The following is a 25358-nucleotide window of genomic DNA, read 5'->3' as shown; positions in this document are numbered from 1 at the left end:
CTGCTGATACCACATATATGGCAGGGAAAAGTAGAAACAAGACAAAGCTATAACTACAAACCCAAAGGCACCGCCAGCTGGCCTGCTGAACCAAGGGAGAGCAGGCTTTTCTGGGGTGGGCTTGGAATGCCCGTTGGTTATGCACACTGTTTCAAAAGATGCTTTCTTTCTTATGCATACACATCCTGTTCGGTAGATCAACAGGTGGCGGCTGGAAATATAATTCTGTCTCCATCTCCCAAGCAGTGAGGATTACAGGTGTGACCCACTATCCCAGCTAACCAGGTTTTTTGAATGATCACAATGCCCACATGCAGAGCTGACTTGGAGGTTGGGGCAGCAAAACGGCAGACATGGCAAGAAGATGGAGAGGCCATTTGTGACCCATTTGGCACCCATCAGATGTCTGTCAGATCTCCTAAAGAATCAATGCTTTTAGGAAAAGTAGCCTTCAAGATTGTTCAAAGTAACCTAGGCAACTGTTACCATAACTCACACATCAGAGGTATCGTCAAAGCTGGGGAAAACTAATTTTATATGACCTCCAAGATTGGGGATGTTTAAGTTAACTAAGAGCAGATGCTGTGGTTGTACTGACAGTTGAGTGGATGGGGAGGGGAGGGGCATTACTGGTGACTTGGGGGGACTAGGTTTTTCCTTGGTAACAATTTCTTCTTGCCTCCTCCATGTGTGTGGCCATCTTGAATTCCACCAGTCTTAGTCTGGTATAGGCCTTTCCACCTGCCTGGCATACCTTGTTCCAAAGGCTGCCAGCCGCTCTACCAGTAAATCCCATCCGCATGCTCGCTCTGACACCTTTCCACCTCAAGACAACGGAACTTGCTTTCTTCAGAAGTGATTAGTGCAAACTTCCTCCCTGGAGGAAGGTGAGAGGAGGAGCAGACATAGTGTAAATATCTTGGACGCGTCCCCAGAGATGTAATTAGTCTATCTCTGCAATAGTTCATTTTTAGCTCTGCCATCATTTTCAGCAGCAGGCTAAGCTGCTGAGAATGAAATAACAGCTATTAATTAGCATGCAGATTCATCAAGTGATGGTAAGAAACAGAAAGAGATGAGCAGGAGTCTGGGGAGTACCGCCATACTGCTTCCCACCGTGGTAAGAGCTGGCCAGCAGGGGGCTTAAGGGAGGTCAGCGGGCTGTCCTGAGCCCTGGCTGCTGCTAGACTGGGGGCAGGTCAGCACTCAAAAATAGCCTCAAAGCAATCCAAAGCTGACCAAATTACAAGGAGAAATCAACAGATCCCCAAAGTGAAAGAGCATATCATTTCCCAAGAACATTATGAAAATTGGAATATTCTGTTACATGCAAGTCTCAACAAATAACAAATGTTAATAGAAAAACCAACGTCTGATTCAAAAATGTATGTGAAGAAAGCAAAACAACCAAGTGCAGAGTGAGCTGGGAGCTGGTGGCTCATGCCTGTAATCCTAGCTACTCAGGAGGCTGAGATTTGAGGATTGCGGTTCAAAGCCAGCCTGGGCAGGAAAAGCTGTGAGACTCTTATCTCCAATAAGCTACTAAGCAAAAGCCGGAAGTAGGACTGTGGCTACGGTGGTGAAGCACTAGCTTTGAGCAAAAGCCGATCAGAGACAGTGCCTAAGCCCTGAGTTCAAGACCAACCAAAAAAAACAAAAACAAGCACAATCAGAAATACTTTGAATACTGTGAGACTTGTCATAAAGCCATCATAATTCAGATATTGGTAATGAGACCAATGTACTGGCTCAGAATGAAGGGCAGCAAACTCACAGTCCATGGAAACAATGCATTACAGTTGGTATTCCTGAAGTAATCTAATAAACAATGCATTACAGTTGGTATTCCTGAAGTAATCTAATGAACAATGCATTACAGTTGGTATTCCTGAAGTAATCTAACAAACAGGTCTTGGCACAGTTTTTTCCCCAACAGTATTAGAATTTGAACTCAAGAGCCTTGTGTTCCGTAGGCAGATGCTCTACTGCGGTAAGCAGCACTCACTTTTGAGACAGTGCTTCATTTGCACTCATTAAAGACAGGGGCTTATTTGGTGCTCTGATGTGTGCCTCACCCAGGAGCTGCCTGTTTTAGTCTTCCTGCTGTAGATGGATGGCAGGAACATACCAGCACTGTTGACAGAACTTTTGGGCTCAGTCTGGTCCATGATACTCCCAATATCCGCCTTCAACCACGGTGGGGTTTTATATATATATATATACACACACACACACACACATATATATGTATATATATACATATATATACATATATATGCATATATACGTATATATGTATATATGTGTGTATATGTGTGTGTATATATATATGTGTATATATATATGTGTATGTATGTATGTATATATATATATATATATATATATATATATATATATATATATATATATATATATCTCAAGATTGAATTGCTTCCAAACACCATTTGTAAAAATAAATTTCAGGCAGATTAGACCTAAAAGGCAACAGCAAAATTTGAGAGAACATTTTAAAAAGAAAAAACCTGAAGACCTAGTGTCATTGTTTTCTAACGTTAGTAAACATGGTTTTAATCGGTATTTATATGTGCAAACTTATTAACATTTGCCCACACACATATTACTACTTTTCATTGTAGACGCTCCAGCTGACATCACTTTCATTCTTTCTGCATGATATTCACATTTTAAAATTTGGTAAGGGTCTGCTGATAAGACTATTTTGCTTGTTGAAAGTATTCTTCTTTATTTCAACTCTTGCAAGTTTTCTTAGAACATATTATTAAGTTCCTCCTTCCACGGTCTCCATACGTCCCTGCTGGCTGCAGCCAGCCGCCTCGTTGTTGCTCGTTGTCTTTTGGGAAGAACATGCCCTCCAACACACTTCTCAATTTTCTCTTTGTTTTCTTGAAATTTCATTAGGATGTTAGATGGAAGGTTTGCTTTATCTTGTTTGGGATTTCCTGGGCTTTTTGAATCTGTGGATAAGTATACTTAGTCAAAATCATAGCATTATACTGTCTGCTATTTCTTTCTTCTAGGACTTTGTACAGCTACTTTATCACTTTATCCTACACATCTCAGGCCTCTTATACTTTCTTTTTTTTTTTTTTTTTTTTTGGTCCGGTTATGGGGCCTGAACACTGGGCACTGTCCCTCAGCTCTTCAGCTTTGAGCCACAGCACCACTTCCGGCTTTTTTCTTTTTGCTTATGTGGTGCTGAGGAATCGAACCCAGGGCCTCAGGCATGTAAGGCAAGAGCTGTACCACTGAGCCACCTTCCCAGCCCTGCCTCTTGTATTTTCTATCTTTTCTCCTCTGTGGATATCCAGTGGGCCCAGCAGCATTTATTGAAAAGACCATGAAAATCAGCTGGCTGCAGATGTCTGAGCTAACTCATAGGCGCTCAGTCTATTCTGCTGGTCCAACACACCTAACCATGTACCACATCTAGCCTGTACCACATTTTCTTCATTATCAAATTTGAAATTTCCAAAGTCTGAGTCCTTGAAATGCCTTCTTTTGCAAGACTCTTTTGCAAGATCTCTTCTAGATCCTTTCAATTTCCATACAAATTTTAGGATCATCTTACCAATTTTTACAAAAAAGTAGCTGGAATTTTCATAGGAATTGTTGACTTGGGGGAGTGTTATCGCCTTAACAACTCATGAATAGGTCTCTCCCCATTTCTTTAGATTTTCCTTAATTTCTTCCAATCATGTTGTATATAAATCTTATAGTTCTTTTGTTAAATTCATTCCTAAGTATTTTTTCTTCTTTAGGCTTTTATAAATGGGATTGTGTGCTTCGCGGTTCTTTTTCCCCCTTACCAATATATAGTGATGCAATTTTCATTCATCATACATCCTACAAGCATGCTAGATTCATCATTAGTTCTAATAAACTTTTTGGTGCTTATAGTTTTTATATACTAGATTATCTCATCTGTGAAGTTTTGTTCTTTTCCATTCTGAATGACTTAAATTTCTTTTAGCTCTGCCTAGAAACTGCAGTCCAGGACTAAAAACAGGGGCTGGAAATGTGGTGAAGTAGTAGTGCTTGCCTAGCATGCATGAAGTCCTGGGTTCAATTCCTCAGTACTATATAAACAGAAAAAGCCAACAGGGGTGCTGTGGTTCTAGCCTCGAGCAAAGGCAGCTCAGGAACAGTGCCAGGCACCTACTGGCAAAAAAAAAAAAAAAAAAGCATGTATTCGTTCCAAATCCTCTGGGAAAGTGGTGGGCACGATGTTTGGTGTTTTTCACAGATGCCCTTGTTCAGACCTGGGAAATTCCTTTATCTAGTTTGTCATCATGAGAAGGTGTTGTGTTCTGACAAATACTTTGTGTGTCAGTTGAGGTGATCATTTAGAATTTTCCCCCTTTATTCTATTTATGTGGTATATTACTTTGTCACATGTTGAACCATCCTTGCATTCTGAGGATAAATCTTATTTGGTCACAGTATCTCATTCTGTCAATACAAATTCAGTTTCCTTGCATTGTGCTGTTTTGCATCTATGTTTATAAGGAATATTGGTATATAGGGAGTTTTGTTTGTGCTGTCTGGTTTTGGTATTAGGAGAATGTTGCTCACATGGAAGTTAGAAAGTGTTCCCTCACCAATTTTTATTACAGAAGCTGAGAAATTTTGTTGTCTTGTTTTCTGGGCTGGTCCCGAGGCCTAGGTGCTATACCTGAGATTTTTTGCTTAAGGCTAACACTCTCCCACTTGAGCCACAGCTCCACTTCCCACTTTTTGGTAGTTAGGAGGAGGTAAGAATCTCAGTGACTTTCTAGCCCAGGTTGGCTCTGAATCATCATCTTCAGATCTTAGCCGCCTGAATAGCTAGGATTACAGGCAGGAGCCATTGGCACCAGCTCTTGGTGTTTTTTGTCAGTCGTGGAGCCTGAACTCTGGGCCTGGGCACTGTCCCTCAGCTCTTCAGCTCAAGGCTAGTACTCTACCACCTGAGCCACAGCACCACTTCCAGCTTTTTCTATTTATGTGGTACTGAGGAATTGAACCCAGTGCATGCAAGGCAAGCACTCTACCACTGAGCCACCTTCCCAGCCCCTGGTGTTAGTTGTTTTAAGTGTTGTAAATTCACCAGTGAAGCCTTTGTGTCTTTGGCTTTTCTATGTTAGGATTTTTTAATTTTTCTGATTAACTTTCCCTCCTTATTAAAGGCGGACTCAGATTTTCTACTTCATATTCATTTTTCCTAGGAATTTGTCCTATTCATTTAGGTTATATAATTTGTTGACATGCATTTACAGTATTGTGTATAGTCCTGTGACTTTGATTTTTCTATTGTCTATTTCACTTTCCAGTCTATCTCCTTCCATTTGCTTTGAACTTGTTCACTTCATCCTTTTTTTTACCTTTCTTAAAGGATGAGGGATTTGGTTATTGATTTGAGACTTTTATTAATAGATTATTCTCCATAGTGCTTCTGCCATTTCCCATGGGTTTTAGAATGTTATAGCCTAATTTTCATTTAAATCATTTTCTAATTTCCCTTGTGGATTTTTTAACCATTCATCATTTGTAAGTATGCCGCTTAATTTCCATATTTGTGAATTTCCCAATTTTCCATCAGTGATCTTCCATTTCAATCTCTGGTGATCAGATAACACACTGCATATTATTTGTCCTTCTAGCTGCATAAGACTATTTATTCATGGCTTAACATTTGCTGTATGATGAAAGTGAACTTTGAGATCATGTATCATGCTGTTGCTGGATACAGCATTCTACAGATACGTTAGGTCTAGTTGGTTTATAGTGTTAAAATTTAAGTCTTCTGTTTTCTTGATGATCTGCCTAGATTTTTTCATCCATGACTTTAAGATACTAAAAATTGTTGCATTGTCTCTCCCTTCAGTTCTGTCACTGTTTGCTTCATGTGTTTTGTCTTCTTGCTTTTTTGGGGGTAAGTCCTATTGCACCACCCCAGCAGTTTCTACCTATGAAACTTCATATGGAGCTTTGAGAATATGTGAGCTTTTCAGTTAAGTTCACTCTTGTAGCTTTGTGTTATTTTGGTTCAATTTTCAGTAGCCCCATTAGTGGCTACCCCATCAGGTAGCTACTGTTACTCTCCACTTTGGGCATGAGGCGACAGACACGGAGTTAAATAGCTTGCCAATGGTCACTATGCTAGGAAGTGAAAGCTGGCATTTATGTGCCAGCAGCTTGTCTCCAGAGTACTGCATGCTAACCCCTATGTTCCAGGCTGCCTCTCCTGGTGCCTGTTTCAAGTGTGGTCTCAATGTGTGGGAGCAGGAAGAGACCCTTACCTTATTCTAAACATTACACTCTAATTAACACGACCCAAGATTGTGTGGTAGTTACATCATTTATAGACATTTAGACTGTTAATTGTATACCCAAACACTCCTCCTCCTTCTCCTCAAAAAGGATCCCAATTTTGTTAGTTCATCCTTCCTCCTAATGAATAACAGGATGGTGAACTCATGGCACCATCCGCAGTGCCAGGCATATAGTTCAACTGGCCAAAGGCCAAAGGCATCCACTTGATAACTTTATTGGTCCAGAGAAGAGTTTATACTGTGTTAGCCCAGTGAGAGCTGAAGGAACACTGACAATCTTCAGAGGAACTCATAGTCTTGCATATAAGGCAGCTTGTGCTGCTATAACAAAATGCCAAAAATGATGAAACATTTTCCCACAGTTCCAGAGTTGACAGTTCCTGGTGAGAGTTTCCTGCCTGGATACGAGGGCTACCTTCTCACTAACAGGCTCTGAGGAAGAGAAAAGGAGGTCTGGAGTGAAGTTTGAGGAGAGGGAAGAAAATCTACAAGAAGGCATTCAGCCAAGGAAGACCAATTTGGACAGGCAATATGAGCAGAAGCAAACCTGTCCCTTCTTCAAGAGGGAACACACATCAGCTCACCTAGTTTCTCTTTCAAAGCATTAATTTTAATACCAAGGGGGTATGCTCTTAAAATTGTACATCAAAAGTCAGAAAATACTATCACCAGAAATATACAAGTGCAAAACACAGACTTAAAAAGTATATACTGTGGCTAAAAACCACCTAAAGGGAACATTTGCTTCAGTAAAGCAGCCTTGAGACCTGTGAGCCACTAAGCCCCCAACCATGGTAGTTTCTTATGGCAGCCTGAGCAGAGGCATGCAGGCCTTGGCCTGAACAAACCCTCCCTCCTCCTTTCAGCCACTGGTGGACCTTCACCTGGTCGTACACAGAATACTACTTTGGGTTATCTACCTTCTACCCTGACAGGACAACTGTTTATCTGCCTTTTCTCAGCATTTTCTCCTGCTTCCACAACTAACTTTGTCTTACAAAACACAGCTTAGAATCTGTCAATGGTCCAGTCTTCCAAGCAGATGTCATATGCTGGCAGTCAGTGGACCTGCTGGGGATTGGATAGTCACAGCCAGGAAAAAGAGGTGAGGGTAGACAGGACAGTATGGGTAGACCTCAACACTATTATGTGGAACTGGAGATGTGGCTGCAGGGATACAGCACTTACCTGACCAGCAGCACACAGCCTCAGTTCAAACCTCAGTACTGACAGACATGAACACTACATATACAGCCCAAAACTCACCATTATCTTTCAGTTTTCTGTAGTGGGTTAAACTGGAGATGGATTCTGAGACTTAGGCTTTGATTACTTGGTAGTTCCTGTCTTATCATGGAACTTTAGAAGTAGAAAGAATACATCAAAATTGACGTGTTAGCTGGGCACAGGTGGCTCATACCTGCAATCCTAGCTACTCAGGAGGCTGAGATATGAGGACTGCCATTCAATGCCATTCTGGTCAGTGAAGTCTGTGAGACTCTTATCTCTGATTAAACTTCCAGAAAACTGGAAGTGGTGCTGTGGCTCAAGTGGTAGAGTACTTGCCTTGAGCTGAAGAGCTCAGGGACAACACACAGGCCCAGAGTTAAGTCCCATGACTGACCCAAACAAAAAAACAAAAATCAATGTGTTTTGTTCTGTAGTGCTGGAGTACTAGGCAGGGACTAGCACTGGACAGCCACAAACTCATTCTTAATTCAGGAAACCAACATCTCCGGATATTTATACACTGAGCATGAAAAGCCAAAGGACTTTTATCCTTTCTCAAAGTCCTTTGACTCTCAAGGGTTAAGCAAGTTGAAAAGGATTTTGTTTTGCTTGTCTTATACTGGCCTGGACGCAGTCCCTGAGCTTTGGTGCAAAGGCTAGTGCGCTATCATTTGAGCTACAGCTCTACTTCCAGTTTTGGGGGTAGTTAATTGGAGATGAGACTCATGCACTTTCCTGCCTGGGGTGGCTTTGAATCCTGATCCTCAGCGTTCAGTCTCCTGAGCATGAGCCATCAGTACCTGGCTTTGCCTCATGTATTTTGTAAGAGAAACAAACACCTAAATAGGCTCACAACTCTACATTTAGCCTAATGACAACCTAGCTTTGATTAGCTTGCTTTCCTATACACAAGCTCTAAAAACTTTTCAACTAGTTATACATAAGCTCACGTGATTCTATGCAGAAACTACAAGACTGGTAGGAAAGATATGCCAAAATGCATTTGTGCAAAACCTAACACAGCTTCCTGGCTGGATATTTTTCACATCTGGCGAAGATGAGGTTTTGGATTTATCTTCTGAGAAGTCAATGAACCAGCTGGGAATAAATCTGACTTTCTTCAATGTCCAACTTCAGGAACATTAAAAAAAAAAATTCTGAATAGTTGATCCTGTGTACGGAGAATTGGTTCTAGGTGCCCCAGCAGATATCAGCAGCAAAGGACACTCCAGCCCCGGGGCGGTGGGGGGCCCAGGGCCGGCGGGAGGGGCGGTGGGGGGCCCAGGGCCGGCGGGAGGGGCGGTGGGGGGCCCAGGGCCGGCGGGAGGGGCGGTGGGGGGCCCAGGGCCGGCGGGAGGGGCGGTGGGGGGCCCAGGGCCGGCGGGAGGGGCGGTGGGGGGCCCAGGGCCGGCGGGAGGGGCGGTGGGGGGCCCAGGGCCGGCGGGAGGGGCGGTGGGGGGCCCAGGGCCGGCGGGAGGGGCGGTGGGGGGCCCAGGGCCGGCGGGAGGGGCGGTGGGGGGCCCAGGGCCGGCGGGAGGGGCGGTGGGGGGCCCAGGGCCGGCGGGAGGGGCGGTGGGGGGCCCAGGGCCGGCGGGAGACGCTGGTTGCTTTTTTCAGGACAAAGGTTTTGCTGTGGAGCCAGGTTGGTCTTGAACTCGTTACCCTGTGGCCTCGCTAGGATTACAGGGGACGGTCCGGCTTCTTCACCGCGTGGCCAGGCCAGGCCGGGCTGAGAGTCCCCGGATATTTAAAGCGGATGACCAACAGCCGATGGCGTTGGAGCGTGACCACTGAGTCCGGCCCCTCCGGCGCCGACGGCCCGCACCGGGGCCGGGCCTGCCCCGCGGACCCGGGCCACAGCTGACCCGGGCCTGCCCCGCGGACCCGGGCCACCCCCCAGACCCGGGCCACCCCCCGGACCTGTCCTGCCCCCCGGACCCGGGCCACCCCGCGGACCCGGGCCACCCCGCGGACCCGGGCCACCCCGCGGACCCGGGCCACCCCCCGGACCCGGGCCACCCCGCGGACCCGTCCTGCCCCGCGGACCCGTCCTGCCCCGCGGACCCGGGCCACCCCGCGGACCCGTCCTGCCCCGCGGACCCGTCCTGCCCCGCGGACCCGGGCCACCCCGCGGACCCGGGCCACCCCGCGGACCCGGGCCACCCCGCGGACCCGGGCCTGCCCCCCGGACCCGGGCCACCCCGCGGACCCGGGCCACCCCGCGGACCCGGGCCACCCCGCGGACCCGGGCCACCCCGCGGACCCGGCCTGCCCCGCGGCGCCGCGCGCTCGCCGCGCCTTTCCGACCGCGTCTCCGCCCGGGGCCCGGGCGAGGCGTCGCGGGCCGAGGCTGGGCGGGGCGTTCCCGCTCCCGGAGCGCGGCGCGCCCGCCCGCCCGCGGCCTGAGCCCCCCCCACACCGCCCCGAGCCTCGGACGCACCGAACCCCACGAGCGCCTCGGCCGCAACTGGCGCGAAAAACGCCTCAAATGCGGACCGCGGCCGGCACGTGACCGACGCTCCCCTGCGGCCGCCACGAACGCCTGCGCCGCGGCTACGTACGCGCATGCGTGAGAACCAGGCGTTGCTCCCGCCGGGCGTTCCTAAGGAGCTACGCGCATGCGCCGCGTGACGTCCCAGCGTCCGCGGAAGGAGGCGGTGCTGCCTGAGCTTTGCCGCGCTTGCGCAGTGCCCAGACGCGGGCGTTTCTTTTCCTTTTTCTTTGCCCCCCTCCCCCCGGAATTGATTTTAAGCTTAGATCCGAGTTACAAAATGGCGGTGCGGAGCGTGCTCGCGGCCGGCCCCCCAGCGATCTGCGTCTGAGCGGCCGTCCGGCCCCCGGGGGACATGGTGTTTGAGACCCCAGGCCTGCCGACCATCAAGTCCTCCCAGGCTCCCAGCGCACCGGAAGCGCCCGGCCGCAGCCGCGGACTCGCGTGCGGACGCCGCCGCCTCGGCCCTGCTCGTCGCCGCGCCCTCGGCCCCTCCGGAGCTGCGGCGGCCTCCGGGAAGGTGAGGGCGCCGGGCCGGGGCGGGCGGGCGGGCGGCCGGGCCGCGGGAGGAAGGGGCGGGGCCCGCCGTTTGCGAGGCCGCCCGGGGCCCGCGCTGCCCGGGCGCCGCCGCCCCGCGCCCCGCGCCCCGCGCCCCGCCGAGCGGCTCGGGCCGGCCGTTCCCGGCGCGCCCCGGCCCCCGGCGCCTCCCCGCGCGGCCCGGCCATTGTCCGGTCATAACGCGCGGGGTTCGCCGCTCTCCCGCCGGCCCCGCGTCACCGCCGCACCCCGCGGCCCCCTTGCTCGCACGTGCGCCCCGCCAGCCCGGGAGAGTGTGCCGGAGGCCCGGGCCCGCCCCAGCCGTGACGGAGGCTCCGCAGCGGCCGTAGCGAGCGCTACGGGTCGGCGCCGCCGGGCCCGAGGGGCCGCGCAGGCCGCGCAGGCCCTCCGCGGCCGGGAGAGGCCCGGGCGGCAGCCCCGGCGCCGGACGAGGACGCGCGGCTGGTGAACGCGCTGCCCGGCCGAGGGGCTCCGCCTCTGTGCTGAGTCTCGGGGAGAGGTGGGTGTCAGGCCGGGAGCTGCCCGCTGGCTTTCCCACCTCGTCCGTCCCGCAGGCGAGAGCCGGCCTCGGAGCGGGTGCGCCGGCCCCGCGCGCTCCGGGCGCCCCGCGCGCAGCCCGGCGGTGCTGCCCTGACCGGCGGGCCCGCGGGAGCTGCGAGCCGAGCGCGTTCGGGGCTCCGGGGCTACGCGTTAAAACCGAGACCCCCCCCCCCCCCCGTTATCCACCGACTTGATCAACAGCGAACGCAGCCGCGTGTGCCGGGCGCGCTCTCCCCTCCCGCAGCCGCGTGTGCCGGGCGCGCTCTCCCCTCCCGCAGCCGCGTGTGCCGGGCGCGCTCTCCCCTCCCGCAGCCGCGTGTGCCGGGCGCGCTCTCCCCTCCCGCAGCCGCGTGTGCCGGGCGCGCTCGCCCCTCCCGCAGCCGCGTGTGTCGGGCGCGTGTGCCGGGCGCGCTCTCCCCTCCCGCAGCCGCGTGTGCCAGGGCGCGTGTGCCGGGCGCGCTCGCCCCTCCCGCAGCCGCGTGTGCCGGGCGCGCTCTCCCCTCCCGCAGCCGCGTGTGCCAGGCGCGCTCGCCCCTCCCGCAGCCGCGTGTGCCAGGCGCGCTCGCCCCTCCCGCAGCCGCGTGTGCCGGGCGCGCTCTCCCCTCCCGCAGCCGCGTGTGCCAGGCGCGCTCGCCCCTCCCGCAGCCGCGTGTGCCGGGCGCGCTCTCCCCTCCCGCAGCCGCGTGTGCCGGGCGCGCTCGCCCCTCCCGCAGCCGCGTGTGCCGGGCGCGCTCTCCCCTCCCGCAGCCGCGTGTGCCGGGCGCGCTCTCCCCTCCCGCAGCCGCGTGTGCCGGGCGCGCTCGCCCCTCCCGCAGCCGCGTGTGCCAGGCGCGCTCGCCCCTCCCGCAGCCGCGTGTGCCAGGAGCGCTCGCCCCTCCCGGGCCGGTGCCCTGGTCCTGCTCCGGGCTCGCCTTCAGTCCCACCCCGCCCCCTTTGTGTTCGGGCTCTTCCCGTTACCCCCTCGCCCTCTGGTGGAGATGCCAGTGAACGAACTGGAAAACTGCCAAAAGAATCCACGGATGCAATCGGGGAAGAATTACATCTCTTCCTACACTGGAAACCGGAGCCTAGAAGGAGAATTCTCGGTTAATGACAGTGTAGTTATTAAATGTCCTACGTTGTATTTTGCGGTGTTGGTCTTTAAAATCATTTTTAAGCCAGACAAAGTATGAGGAAAATGACTAGAATGTACTAAAAGCCGAAGCCTCAAGGGAGTCGCGGTCACTTTGTATTTTTTGTCGTCCTTGGGGGAATTAAGGGGAAGCGCGGAGAGACGAGGAAGGGCGGCAGTCAGTAGACACTGGAACAGGAACTCTGCAAGTTATGGGCAGGGACAGGAGCAAAGGGTGACACTGCCAAAAGAAGGGTGCTCACACTGTACAGCTCCTTCATAATGAGCGTCAGCCCTTGACGGACCGGGCGGCACCCTGTAGCTGTTGTGTGTGTGCGGCACAGCAGCAGGTGTATGTAAGCTCCTGTCCTTTGGGTGTGTGCCAGCACTGGAACTCAGGGCCTGGGCAGTGCCCCTTGTATTTTTTGCTCGAGGCTGGCACTCTGCCGCTTGAGTCACAGCTCCCCTTCACTGTTGGCTGGTCCACTGGAGATGAGTCATGACCTTTCTTGCTTGGGCTGGCTTCAAACTGCTATTCTCAGATCTCAGCCTGCTGAGTAGCTAGAATTACTGGTGTGTAGCAGGCTTACTCCAGTGGGTTGAGTGTCTGAGGGCAAATGAAGGAGGAAGGAAGCCTGGCAAGTGTGGCAAGCCCTGGCGGGTGAGGGGTGTTTTCTTGTCCCTTAGGGGTGACTGCTCTCAGTGGGTTCTAGTATTTCGGTTTTTTCTTTTGTTATTGATACTTATTTACAACAAAGGATATAATTCTCCCAACTCCAAACTCTTCCTCTAGTGCCATGGTCTTGGGAGAGTTGAATTGAGAATCTGGAAGTATTAGACATTCTTTGACATCCACCTTGGTCCTTCGAGTTCCTGGATGGTGGCTTAGCTTTGCCCAGTGCACCTTTTGGAACAACTAAATCTTAGGACACACGGAATTAATCATGTGGTAGGCTAAAAAAGAGTACTCATGTGTGAAAGTATTTCCAGTGTCTTATCATTAAAGTGCTTACCTAGGATACACTAATACACAATCTTTAAGAATATTTTTAACTATGAAAAATGTCTTACAGCCAGGTACTGGTGGCTCACACATAGCTACTTAGGAGATCTAAGAGTTGCAGTTCCAAAGCTAAGCTTAAGCAAGAAAGTCCATGAGACTCTTACCTCCAGTAACTACCGAAAACCAGAAGTAGAGCTGTGGCTTACAGGGTAGCATGCTAGCCTTAAGCAAAAAAAAAAAAAAAAAAAAAGCTCAGGGACAGCACCTAGGTCCTGAGTTCAAATCATGGGGTGCGGGGAGCCAAGCATCGGTGGCTCATGCCTGTAATCCTAGCTATTCAGGAGGCTGAGATCTGAGGATCACGGTTCAAAGCCAGCCTGTGCAGGAAAGTCCTTGAGACTCTTATCTCCAATTAACCACCAGAAAACTGGAAGTGGCGCTGTGGCTCAAGTGGTAGAGCACTAGCCTTGAGCTGAAGAGTTCAGGGACAGTGCCCAGGCTCAGAGTTCAAGCCCTGCTTCCAACAAAATAAATAAATACAAGTTTTACTTGTGGCAAAAATGACTGTAAATGTAACTTTCATAGAGTAAGTTCACCAAGTGCTTAATAACTATATACTGTACCATACAAATATTCTAGATTAAATTTTTTTCTGGTGGTACTGGGATTTGAACTTAAGGCTTCACTCTTGCTAGGTAAGCATTCTCCCACTTGAACTATGCCTCTAGCCTAAGGCTAGGTAGAAATCAGTGGCTGAACCTTTTTGATGGAGCTTGGCTGAGGGTCGTTCCTCTTCCCACAATCCTTCACTGGTGCGCAGCCCTGGAGCCTTACACCCCGTCCTAAACCTCTTGGTGCCATCTTCATTGGCGTCAGGAATGTTCTGTTTCATGCTACAGTGAACTTCTTAGGTTCTCTGTAGGAGCTGTATCTTGGTCTAGAGAGGTGACCTTCTTCTTTTTTTAAACATATGTTAGGTGTACATGAGGTTTCATTAGGACATTTCCACGGGTGTACACAGTGTCCCCCTTGGTCTCTGTCCTTCCCCTACCTCCTCGAAACATTGACCAGGTTTCATTGTCCTGTTTCACTCCTGCAAGCCACATTGGTCTTACTGCCCTTGTTAACCTGCTCCTGCTTGTGACTCCTCCTCCACAGAACCTGTTTCACTCTTCTGTGTTTGTTTTTTTCATGTGTGTTAATTGCACCAGGAGGTTTTGCCATAGTATTTCATCTGTGCATGTGTTATATTTTGTTCAGATAACCCTCTTAAGGCTTAAGGCTTTCTCTTTCTCTGTTCCCAGTCCCGGTCTGCAGCTTTCATTAAAATCCCCTGTGCTGTCTTCATACCATTACATTGGATATAAAACTTAAACTTTTTATTCTTGTTTTTTAGATTCGAAAAAATGGCCAAAAGAATTGCCGAGAAGGAGTTGACAGATAGGAACTGGGATCAGGAAGATGGTGCTGAAGAGGTAAAAGCGGTTTCCTTTCCCGAAGAGCAGTGCTTTTTAATGTGTCTCCATGTAAATTATTTTGGAATTTCCCCCAAAGACAGACAGTAGGATGCAGACATAACCAGCATGTGGACAGAAGCGTGTCAGTGCTTTGGCTCTGCCCCCAGCACTCGGCTCCTCACTCAGTGTGCTGTCCACTAGCACCTGTCTCAGGGTGCTGTCCACTAGCACCTGTCTGGGACTGACTGCTTTGCAAGAATGTCTTCCTCCAGAATTTCATACAGTGGGGACACTCAGGTTCATGGTCCACCGTCACCATGTTACTGTGCTGTCCTTGTGATTTTAGAGATCACCTCTCCTGCTCTGAGGCTGTTCTACTGCTCTATTTGCAGTTCCAAGATCACAGCAGGTGAGGAGTATGAGTAGCAGATCAGCATGGTTTTTTCTTCCCCAGCTGAATCAAAGGTTTGTATGGAAGGACTCTTATTTTTTTCCTCTTAGTGATAATAGAACACAGGCTAGACATGGTGCCAAGCACCTTTAATCTCAGCAGGAAGATCAAGACCAGCCTGGGCTGCTTAGTGAAACTATTAAGAAGTAGAACATAGGCAGTCTAGTGTTCCATTGGTAGTTTGATATTCTTTTTTCTTTTTTTTTTTTTTTGTCGGTCGTGGGTTTTGAACTCTGGGCTTGGGTGCTGTCCCTGTGCTCTTCAGCTCAAAGTGAACGTTCTACCGCTTGAGCCACAGCACCATTTCCGGTTTTCTAAGAGTCTCACGGACTTTTCCTGCCCAGGCTGGCTTTGAACCGCAATCCAGCCTTCTGAGTAGGATTACAGGCGTGAACCACTGGAGCCCGGCCTAGTTTGATATTCTTAAGCTGGTTTACTAAGGAAATCTGTAGCAAGTTAACCTTTTAAATTAATAATGGTGTTAAAAAAAATAAGTCTGTAGAAATGTTTCTGAACCTTTTTTTTTTTGGCAGTATTAGGGTGTAAATGGGGATTTTATGCCTGCTAAGCAGTAAAGGCTCTACCACTTGACCATGTTCCCAGCTCTACGCTGATAAGTTCTTTTAATATTAACATGTTGTCGCTTTGGAAGGATACCGGTTCTGTATGTTCTGATTGATAGGGTTTTTATTGTTGTATTTTTTCTTTTTAAGTTCAAGGCCCCATGCTCAAGTGGTTTGTTGGTCTAGTACTTTATCACATGAGCCTGTCAGGGTAAGAGGGTGTGTGCCCTCCTTGGATTTGAACTCAGGGCCTGGGCTCTGTCCCTGAGCTTATTTTGCTCTGCTACTGAGCCACAGCTCCACTCTTTTTGATGTCTAATTGGAGATGAGTCTCACAGACTTTCTTGCCCAGGCTGGCTTTGAACTGCAATTCTCAGATTTTAGCCTCCCGAGGAGCTTAGGGTTACAGGAGTGAGCCACTGGTGCTTGGTGGTAGCTTGTATTTCTAAAGCAAAATTTCATTGTAAACTTTATCACTAATATCTGAGAATGTATATCTGAACTACTTAAAGATCCGACTATGAACACATCTGCACCAAAGTTGTAATCTTTCTAGAGCTATTGTTGACACGCCCCTCTTTCCGAATTGGGACTTACACCTGTATTTGTAGATTCTCAGTCACAGTCTGCCACTCAAATTGGGATCCACAGGAATCTATGGATGATAGCAGTGAGTCCTCAGCGTGGCTCGGGACCTTGTGTTTCCAGTACATGAAGCCTCCTGTTAGGAGACAGGCCAGTCTAGCGCCTACCGCTTCCTTGACCTGACCTCTGCTGTGTGATTTGTGCCCTTGCAGGTGGGAACATTCTCGGTGGCCAGTGAAGAAGTACTGAAGAACCGAGCCATAAAGAAAGCCAGGCGTAGAAATGTTGGGTTTGAAGTGAGTGCTGCTTTATACTTTGCTCCTAAAAACTAATGTGGCTTCTGAGTTGCGGACTATTGTGTGCCTCTTAGAGCAGTCGGTACGCGACAGATGCTTTCCCCCCCAGATGTGTACTCCTGGCCAGGCACAAGTGGTTCATACCTGCAATTCTGGCTATTTAGGAGGCTGATACCTGAGGATCAAGGTTCAAAGCCAGCCCAGGCAAACTGTCCGTAAGATTTTTTTTTTTTTTTTTGGTCAGTTGTGGGGCCTGAACTCTGGGCCTGGGCGCTGTCCCTCAGCTCTTCAGCTCAAGGCGAGCGCTCTACCACTTGAGCCACAGCGCCACTTCTGGCTTTTTCTGCTTATGTGGTGCTGAGGAATCGAACCCAGGGCCTCATGCGTGCAAGGCAAGCGCTCTACCACGGAGCCCCATCCATAAGATTTTTATCTCCAGTTAACCACTAAAAAGCTGGAAGTGGAGGAGCGGCTCAAGTGGTAGCAAGCTGGACTTGAACGAAAAGGCCAAGCAAGAGCCTGAGGCCCTGAGGTCAAGCCCCAGTCCCAGTGCCAAAACTAAAACACTCGTATAGATGGAGGAAATGGAAAAAAATGGTGGTGGGATCTGCCCCTTTAAGGGTCCCCCCAGTGCAGGGGAGGTGAATTTATGCTGGGGAACCGGTTTCAGAGGAAGAGGGAGGCTTGCAGAGCAGAGGGCAGGAAAACTGTGGGATGTGGTAAGAAGGCACGCAGAGCAGAGCTGTGTTGGCAGCAGTGGGTGTGGCAGTCTCAGCCGGCTTCTCTCTCGTGTGGTGGTACAGTATAGAAGATGCTTCCTTCCTGTGCTCAGGTGGATGGATTGGCACTCTAATTGCATCTGTGCTCAGTATTCAGAAGTCACACTCCCCCCAACACACACACGAACTCCTCTTGGTTTGTGCCTTCTCCCTCATTCTCTGGACCTAGAGTGGTTTTGTCCCTGGACCTCTGCTGAGGCCTGTTGCAGAATAAAGACTGCTTTCCTTTCCTTTGCAGTGTTCAGGTTCTTTTCTTTTTCTTTTTGGTGGAGCTGTGGTTTGAACCTGGCTTCACATTTCGCTGGGCGGGTGGCGGTTCTATCGCTGAGCCATGCCTCCAGCCCGCAGTGGCTGAATTTTGTCTGATTTAGTTGTGTTTTTGTGTGCCACTGAGTCTTGAACTCAGGGTCTTTCACTCTCAAGTTCTTTTGCTCACTGGGCTTTTTCATTCAAGGCTGGCATTCTACCATTTGAGCCACATCTCCAGTTTTGGCTTTTTGCTAGTTAATCTGGAAACAGGCGTCTCATGGTTTGGTCTCTCCAGGCGGCTTCGCACCACTGGCACCAGCACTGGTGGTTCACACCTGTGGTGCTCACTGTTGGCAGCTGGGATCTGAGGATCGCAGTTCACAGGCATGTTTAGTTCATCTGGCCGGTACTTTTGAAGGCTGCTTCAGGCGTTTGGGGAAAGTGCATGGCATTTAGTTGTTGAGAATGTTTTGAATTACTTTGAGGTTGTGTGATAGGTAGCTGAGTTTATCACAGTAATCCTTGTTTTTATGCATATATAGTGCTTTTGAGCGGTACTAGGGTTTGAACTTAGGACTTAAAACACTTGCCAGGCAAACCCTCTACCCTAACTCCCCCCAGCCCTCCTTACCACAGCTGTAGGGCGCATTTCAGCATAGAAGATCGCCTTGGCTATCTGAGTGAGGGTCTGGACCAGGCCTTCCTCGGGAGCGGGGCGTCGCCGCTGCTGTCTCTGCCCACGCAGTGTGCCAGGCTGGCAGTGCTGATCCGGTCTGGGGCCTGGGTGCTGTTGGGATGGGGCACAGTTGTCACTCGCCCTGCTTTATGCCAGCAGCGTGTCTGCCCGCCTAACATGTGCTCTTTCTTCCTTTCAGTCCGATAGTGGAGGGGCCTTTAAAGGTTTTAAAGGTTTGGTTGTGCCTTCAGGAGGAGGAGGGTTTTCTGCATTTGGCTGCGCTGGAGGGAAGCCTCTGGAAGGATTGTCCAATGGAAACAGCTCGCCCGGTGCCCCTTCCTTGGGCAGCGTCAGGGCGGCGGCAGAACCCAAGGCGGCCTTTGGTGAGTTGGCGTGCCCCAGGCTATAGGTGACTGGCTAGAGATGTGCTTAGCCCGGGCTATGGGAGCGAAGGGCTGGGTCCTGGGGAGCGAGGCCACATGCAGAGCGCAGACCCCGCTTGCTTCTGCTTCCTGCGTCTCGAAGGCAGCTCGGGGCAGGCGTGGAGGAAGTACCTGGTAGTCGCTCTGTCCATTCTCTCCACACACATCGGAGCTTTCTGTGTGCCTTGCTGCTGGCACCAGCGGGCGCTCCCACACGTGGGCCTGGCCAGAGCCCCCAGACCAGCCGGGAGCGCAGGCGTCCATCTGGGCCTTCGTTTTGAGTGAGATGGTCCTCGCGAGCTCCTGGGATTTTTTGTAGGCAACGATCCTGGGGGCGGGGCTAAGACAGGACCTGCCCCGGGTCGCCGCGGGCCTGCAGCGAAGGGGCCTGCAGCGGGGCCTGGTCTCCGCCGAGCCAGGGGTGCAGTGCGCTTGAGTTCGGGTCACTCCCAACTCCAGTGTGACTGAGCTTGGTGTGAAAAGCCACAGACAGCGCCAGGCCTGAGATAAAGCACCAGTGTGCCCTCCCCCCCAATAAAAGACGCGCTGTAAAGCAGCGTCTAAATAAATTGTCCAAACTTTAATTCCCTCCAGGTTCTTTTGCTGTAAATGGCCCTGTAAAAATGGATAAAAACGTTTCCGACCCCAAGGCTAATGGCAGAGGTGCGCAGCCCTCCTCCTCCTCCTCGTCCTTCTCCTCCTCCTCCTCCAGCTCCACCAAAGCTGGCACCGGGAGTGCCTACCGAGAGCAGCTGGCGTGCCTCAACCGCTCGGTGCGGGACTGGATCGTGAAGCACGTGGACACGAACCCCCTCTGCGATCTGACGCCCATCTTCAAGGACTACGAGAAGTACCTGGCGGCCATCGAGGAGCAGCGCGAGAGCAGCAGCAGCAGCAGCGGCTCGGGGAGCGACGCGGCGGGGGGGTCGCTGCACGCCCCGCCCCCTCCCTCGTTTGGGTCAGCGACACTACAGCAAGAGGGCACGTTTCTGCTGCGCAGCAGTCAGACTGAGCCCACGTCAGAAAAGAAGAGCGAGGCTGCGTCGGAAAAGAAAGTCGAGCTGGGACAAGGAGCAACAAGTGCCTCATTCAACTTCGGCAAGAAAGTCGATAGCTCGGTTCTGGGCTCCCTAAGCTCTGGGTCCCTCACTGGATTTTCATTTCCCCCTGGAAACTCCGGTTTTTTTAGTAAAGATACTACTCAGAGCAAATCGGTTTCTTCGCCATTTCCTGCTAAAACCTCCGAGAGCCCAGCGGAAGGCGTTAGCAATGAATGCAAAGGTAAACGAGCGAGGCTTGTCCTTGGAAGTTCCCCGTTGGTTTTGGCTGCTGTCGGGACTCCGTGGAGGGCCTCTCGCTCTCACGGGGCTTTTTCCTCTGGGTTGTGCTCTACTACTTGCACCACAGCTCCGCTGCCAGCTTTATTGTGATTAGTTGGAGAGCCTCATGGATTGGTGATTTGTCCGCCGCTATGGTCAGATCTCAGCCTCCTGAGTAGGATTACAGGTGTTTGCCACCATTGCCCAATCCTCATAGGTTTTACGTGTAAGTTTTGTTTGTTTGTTTGTTTGTTTTTGCCTGTCATGGGGCCTGAACTCTGGGTCTGGGCGCTGTCCCTCAGCTCAAGGCTAGCGCTCTACCACTGGAGCCACAGCGCCACTTCTGGCTTTTTCTGTTTATGTGGTGCTGAGGAATCGAACCCAGGGCCTCATGCATGCAAGGCAAGTGCTCTACCACTGAGCCACCTTCCCAACCCCACGTGTAAGTTTTGTAGTGGGGAAAGCACAGGCTTTGAGGGCAGATCTGGATTTACATTGTGTGTTCCACTGCTCAGAGTGGTAGAGGAAGCCTGTTCTCTAGGGTGGTTACAAGAATTAAGAATAGAAAATGAAGCTGGGCACTGGTGGTTGATGCCTGTAATCTGAACTACTCAGGAGGATTCATAGCCAGCTGGAGCCGAAAAGAAAAGCTTTAGAGACTCCTTCTCTAATTATCCAGCGAAAAGCTGGGCTGGAGGTGTGGCTGAAAAGTTAAGCAACACTGTATGAAGATAACTCGGCCAAACCCACTGAATGGTGTTTGTAAAGAGGGAGGAAGGGCTAAGAGTTTGCTGGAGGAGGTGAAGTTGTTCAGAGTACAGTGTGCGCGTCCATGGCTAGCTCTCACTGATGCCACTTGCGTGCAGGTACTGTAAACTAAGAAAAGCCAAGCACGTGAGCAGCCCACTGCAGTATCAGCACAGAACATGGGAAGTGAGGCTGGCGAGACCAGTCAGTGGCCAGCGCTCGGCTTACTGCGGGGCGGGCGGGGCTCAGGTCAGCCCCTTCCCCACATGCGCAGAAAAGCAGTCAGCTCATACTTTAGAGCTTTGATTTAAAAAGCTCGGCATCAGCATGAATTCCCCCAAGTTGGTTTATATTTTGGAGATCTGACTAGATAAATGACCGCGCTCTACTAGAAGACTAGCTTGTCCAGTGCTGCCACAGGTCTGCACGCAGCTTCCCTTGGGAAGGGTCTTGCTTCCATGCCCTGTTCTGTGTGATCAGTGCCTCAGGCCAGCAGAAGGCCAGGCCTTAACCCCCAGCCTCTGTTCCCTGTTCTTGGCTCTCAGGCGCCCGCTCGTGGGCCTGTGAGGCGCGGGCCAGGCTCAGCCGCTTGTCTCTGCGGTGCTGCTGTCTGTCCAGTGGCGCTCCTGCACGCTGGCTTGGCCTCTTCCCTACACGAGCCCCACGCAGGCTTGGCAGCGGCTGCAGGATCACAGCGATGCTTAATCCAACGGAGCCTGCCGTGCAGCCCGGCGCAGCTCCCCACAGCGCTCCGCTCCACTGTGGAGATTGTCATCAACGGTGGCTCTTGCCTGTAATCCTCACTACTCAGGAAACTGAGATGAGTGTCTCAGTTCAAAGTCGGCTTAGGCAGGAAAGCCCATGAGACTCTGATCTCCAGCGAACCACCAGAAAACCAGAAGTGGTGCTGTGGCTCAAGTGGTAGAGCACTTGCCTTGAGCAGCGCCCAGGCCCTGAGTTCAAGCAAAACAAAACTCCCAGGGGATGCTAGGCCTCCGCGCCCCATCCTCCAACAGTTTAGATCAGTGGCGGAAGCCCCTCGGGAGGACCCGGGGTATCCTCTGCCGCAGAGGCGAGCCTGCGCCTGGCAGCTTAGCTCACCGCCGGCCGGCCTACACCGCGAGCCCTGGCTTGAGCGGTTCCCATTGCCCCTGGCACTGCTGGCTCTGGGGTCCCTAGCGCTGTGGGATTGGGGGTCACGGAGCCTTCAGAGATGGAGGGCGAGAAGGCCTCGGAGGTGTCCGATGGATGGCGTTCCGCAGTCCGAAGCCCCAGGGCCGCCTCCCTCCCTGAGGAGACCGGATTCCGCGTCCGGCGTCTGTCCCGCTCTGGGCAGCGCGCAGGCCGGCTTCTGCTCTTGGCACGTGTCGGTGTGGCTCACCAGCTTGTCGTTCTGTACCAGGTGGGGACGAGGAGGAGAGTGACGAGCCCCCCAAGGTGGTGGTGATTGAGGTGAAGGAAGAAGATGCTTTCTACTCCAAAAAGTAAGTGGGCGCACTTTCTGTGACTTCAGCTGTCTCTCGGCTTTGAAAATGCTTCAGACATGGACGTTTCCAGAACCCCCTTCTCACCGTCTTCTCCGTGCCCCCCAACCCTTCTTCCCCCACAAAGAAAGTCACCGTGTTCCTGCTGGTGGGTTGTGTTCACGTCTGCTCCTACGGGACGCACCCGACCCTTGGCTGATGCGGCTCCTCCAGTGGCGGGAGCTGTTGGTTTTGGTTTGGGGGTCTTTTTTGAAAATCTTGGTGACTCTGCCCCTTGAGTCATGTCCCTGCTCTGTTTTGTTTGAAAGGGTCTCTCATTTTTGCCTGGGGCCGGCCTTGACCACAGTCCTCAGAATCCTCCTACCTATAGCCTCCCTTGTAGGCGGGATCCAAAGTATACCACCAGTCAGCTTGTTGGTTGAGATGGGGTCTCGCTAACTTTCTAAGCTGGCCCAAACGTAGCCCTTCAGATCTCCACCTCTAGAGGAGCTAGAGTTTATAGACATGTGTGTTGGCTAATTTAAAATATGAGAGTTGCCTCTTCAAGAAAACAGCTGGAAGGGAGATTAGATCTTCCTAACTAAATGAGATCACTTTGTATATACGGACTTAGTATGTATGCATACTTCCTGTTTGGAAGCTTTCCAGGCTATGTTTTCTAATAAAAACTTTGGAAGCACGGGTCAACAGTTTTTCCTTTAACAAGTCACATCCTGTAACATTTATTTTGAGAGCTTTGAAGAGACTAACAGTTACTTTAATTTCAGTTGCCTGGCTGACCAGGACTGTTTTGGTTTGTCTTGTTTTCTGTCCAGAGGGAGAGTGATGGTAGGGAGTGTTTTGACTGCTGGCGACTCCGGCACTCTATTCCTGGAGTCTCATTGCTTGGGCCCTGCCTGAGAGTATTTTCTCACTCATTGTTTTGGGAAGTCAGAGACGGAAGGGTCTGGGCTGGGAAGGTGGCTTAGTGGTAGAGCGCTTGCCTCACATGCCTGAAGCCCTGGGTTTGATTCCTCAGCACCACATAAATAGAAAAAGCTGTGGCTCAAGTGGTAGAGTGCTAGCCTTGAGCAAAAGAAGCTCAGGGACAGTGCCCATGCCCTGAATTCAAGCCCTAGGACTGGCAAAAAAGAGAAACGTTGGAGGATCCCTGAAGAGAACTTGCACAGTGGAACATGCGTGTGGCAGGGATTCACAAGGCAGCATGGGCCTGCTGCTGTCCTCAGGCCTGGCCTGGGCACTCACATGAGCGCTGTGTAGCTTTTATTACTCTATACCCATAAAGACTGGTTTTCTGCTCTGATTTAATACAGACTTGGCCACGCAAGTGGACATAACGGCTGTTAGAAGACTGACTTGTTCTTGAATTGGGGTCGTGCTTCTTTTTCCACACAGGTGTAAACTATTTTACAAGAAAGACAATGAATTTAAAGAGAAAGGTGTGGGCACCTTGCATCTAAAGCCTACAGCAAATCAAAAAACGCAGCTACTAGTGCGGGCCGACACCAATCTAGGTGGGTACCTTGGTTGTTCCATGGTTGACGTTGTTACTGAGCGGCCGTGGAGGGTTGCGGTAGGCAGTGCGCACGTGGGCGGCACCCCTTCCTTCGCTCCCCCGTGTGGATGGCTGCCTTTGTGTCAGGAGGTGCCGGACGGACGGAGCCTTTGCCTCCCTGGTGTCAGTCCTCGAGAGGGCGGAGGATGGCAGGGAGCACGCGCCGCAGGCGGAGGAGCAGGCGGTGCTGCCGGCCTCCACCAGGCCTTACAGGAAAACCCACAAAGGCATCATTTTTCTTTCCTGTGGCCCGACGCATTGGTAATAGACGCATTTGTAATAGCTGTTATTACAAATGTGGCTCTTACCCAGCAGCCCTTGCTGGGCTCATGCCAGGCGTGGGTTTATGGGGTGTCCTGGAGCTTGAAATCAGGGCCTGGGTTGCTGCTCCTTAGCTTTTTTGTTCTCACTAGTGCTCTGCCGCTTGGGCCACAGCTCTGCTTCCAGCTTTTTGGTGGTTCATTGGAGATAAGAGTCTCTTAGACTTTTCTGCCCGGGCTGGCTTTGAACTGCGATCCTCAGATCTCAGCTTCTTGAGTAGCTGGGGTGACAGGCGTGAGCCACCGGCGCCCCGCTGGCTTCCAGTTTTGCATGCAAGGTGCATCCAAGAGTAGAAGCCGCTCCAACCTGTCCTCACGCCTTTCTCCAGCTGTGCTTCGGGATTCGATGTGCATCTCTTGTGTTGTCTTACTGCAGGCAACATACTGCTCAACGTCCTGGTCCCACCCGGCATGCCATGCTCCCGGACAGGGAAGAACAACGTGCTGATCGTCTGCGTCCCCAACCCTCCGCTTGACGAGAAGAATGCCTCTGCCCCCGTCCCCATCTTGATTCGGGTAAAAACAAGCGAGGACGCCGACGAATTGCACAAAATCCTACTGGAGAAGAAGGACGCATGAGCACCAAGTGTGCCGAGAGCCGCGCCGCGCCGCACCGCTCCGCTCCGCTCCGCTGCCTCCCCGCCACCCTGCCACCCCAGCCTAGCTTTCCTTCCTACTTTGACATTCTAAGGACTTCTAGACAACTTCAAAACTTTTGTGAGGAAGATTAAGGCCAATAAAACCTTTCAAAGTTAAGTGTCAAACAACTATTCTCCCTTCTTAAGAACCAATTGCAAAATACTTTGGGAATTTTGGGGAGATTTTTTTTTAATGTTCACTTATTGATTAAACTAAGCATAAGTGATTTCTTAATGGACTGCGATCAGGGTACCAATTAACTCCTTCCGATAATCCGGTGAGGCCTCCGTGGCAGCCTTCTGCCCACATCCCTTGCCCCTCCAAACGGACCGTGCCAGGCGCTGTGTCCGTGCTGTCCGCTGCTTCGGTCTGCTGCTGTCCACTGCGCTGTGGTCTCTGCACTGCGGAGCTGGTCACCTGCCGCGGGCAGACGCTGCCCTTCACCCTGCGATCAACCCTGCTTTACCAGAATCCAGGCACGGCTGCTTCGTTGTAAAAAGGGTGGATAGTGAAGGAGGTCAGAGTGTTCTAGGGTGGTGGTTTTTTTGTTG

At 51.6% G+C, this 25358-nt stretch overlaps 2 protein-coding genes across 3 annotated transcripts; both read left to right on the top strand.

The window, feature by feature from the left end:
• Positions 1-9332: 9332 nt before the first annotated feature.
• On the top strand, positions 9333-9968 carry LOC138822152 (accumulation-associated protein-like). Its single transcript, XM_070014713.1, has 2 exons — positions 9333-9345; positions 9463-9968. Exons 1-2 carry the CDS (start codon positions 9333-9335, stop codon positions 9966-9968), a joined length of 519 nt encoding a protein of 172 aa, XP_069870814.1.
• Positions 9969-10263: 295 nt separating this feature from the next.
• On the top strand, positions 10264-24935 carry LOC138822154 (nuclear pore complex protein Nup50-like). Of its 2 annotated transcripts, none has more exons than XM_070014714.1 (8): positions 10264-10573; positions 14662-14740; positions 16534-16617; positions 18521-18704; positions 19338-20024; positions 22212-22293; positions 23689-23807; positions 24545-24935. In XM_070014714.1, exons 2-8 carry the CDS (start codon positions 14672-14674, stop codon positions 24745-24747), a joined length of 1428 nt encoding a protein of 475 aa, XP_069870815.1. In that variant the 5' UTR covers positions 10264-10573; positions 14662-14671; the 3' UTR covers positions 24748-24935. The 2 variants fall into 2 exon arrangements, with proteins under 2 accessions (XP_069870815.1, XP_069870816.1); XM_070014715.1 differs by lacking the exon at positions 10264-10573 and adding an exon at positions 10999-11110.
• The last annotated feature ends 423 nt before the right edge of the window (positions 24936-25358 follow it).

This window comes from Dipodomys merriami, unplaced genomic scaffold, assembly GCF_024711535.1.
Source record: "Dipodomys merriami isolate MVZ:Mamm:240054 unplaced genomic scaffold, mDipMer1.0.p SCAF_990, whole genome shotgun sequence".
NCBI classification, from domain to species: Eukaryota; Metazoa; Chordata; class Mammalia; order Rodentia; family Heteromyidae; genus Dipodomys; species Dipodomys merriami.
The sequence above is the reverse complement of the archived record's forward strand: the minus strand, read 5'-3'. Positions and strand labels throughout refer to the sequence as shown.

Bases quoted from the DNA above. Each gene is read 5' to 3' on its own strand.
- LOC138822154 (XM_070014714.1), top strand. From the start codon at position 14,672: ATGGCCAAAAGAATTGCCGAGAAGGAGTTGACAGATAGGAACTGGGAT. The intron at 16,618-18,520 runs GTGAGTGCTGCT...TCTTCCTTTCAG, and splicing joins GTAGAAATGTTGGGTTTGAA to TCCGATAGTGGAGGGGCCTT. The intron at 18,705-19,337 runs GTGAGTTGGCGT...AATTCCCTCCAG, and splicing joins AGAACCCAAGGCGGCCTTTG to GTTCTTTTGCTGTAAATGGC.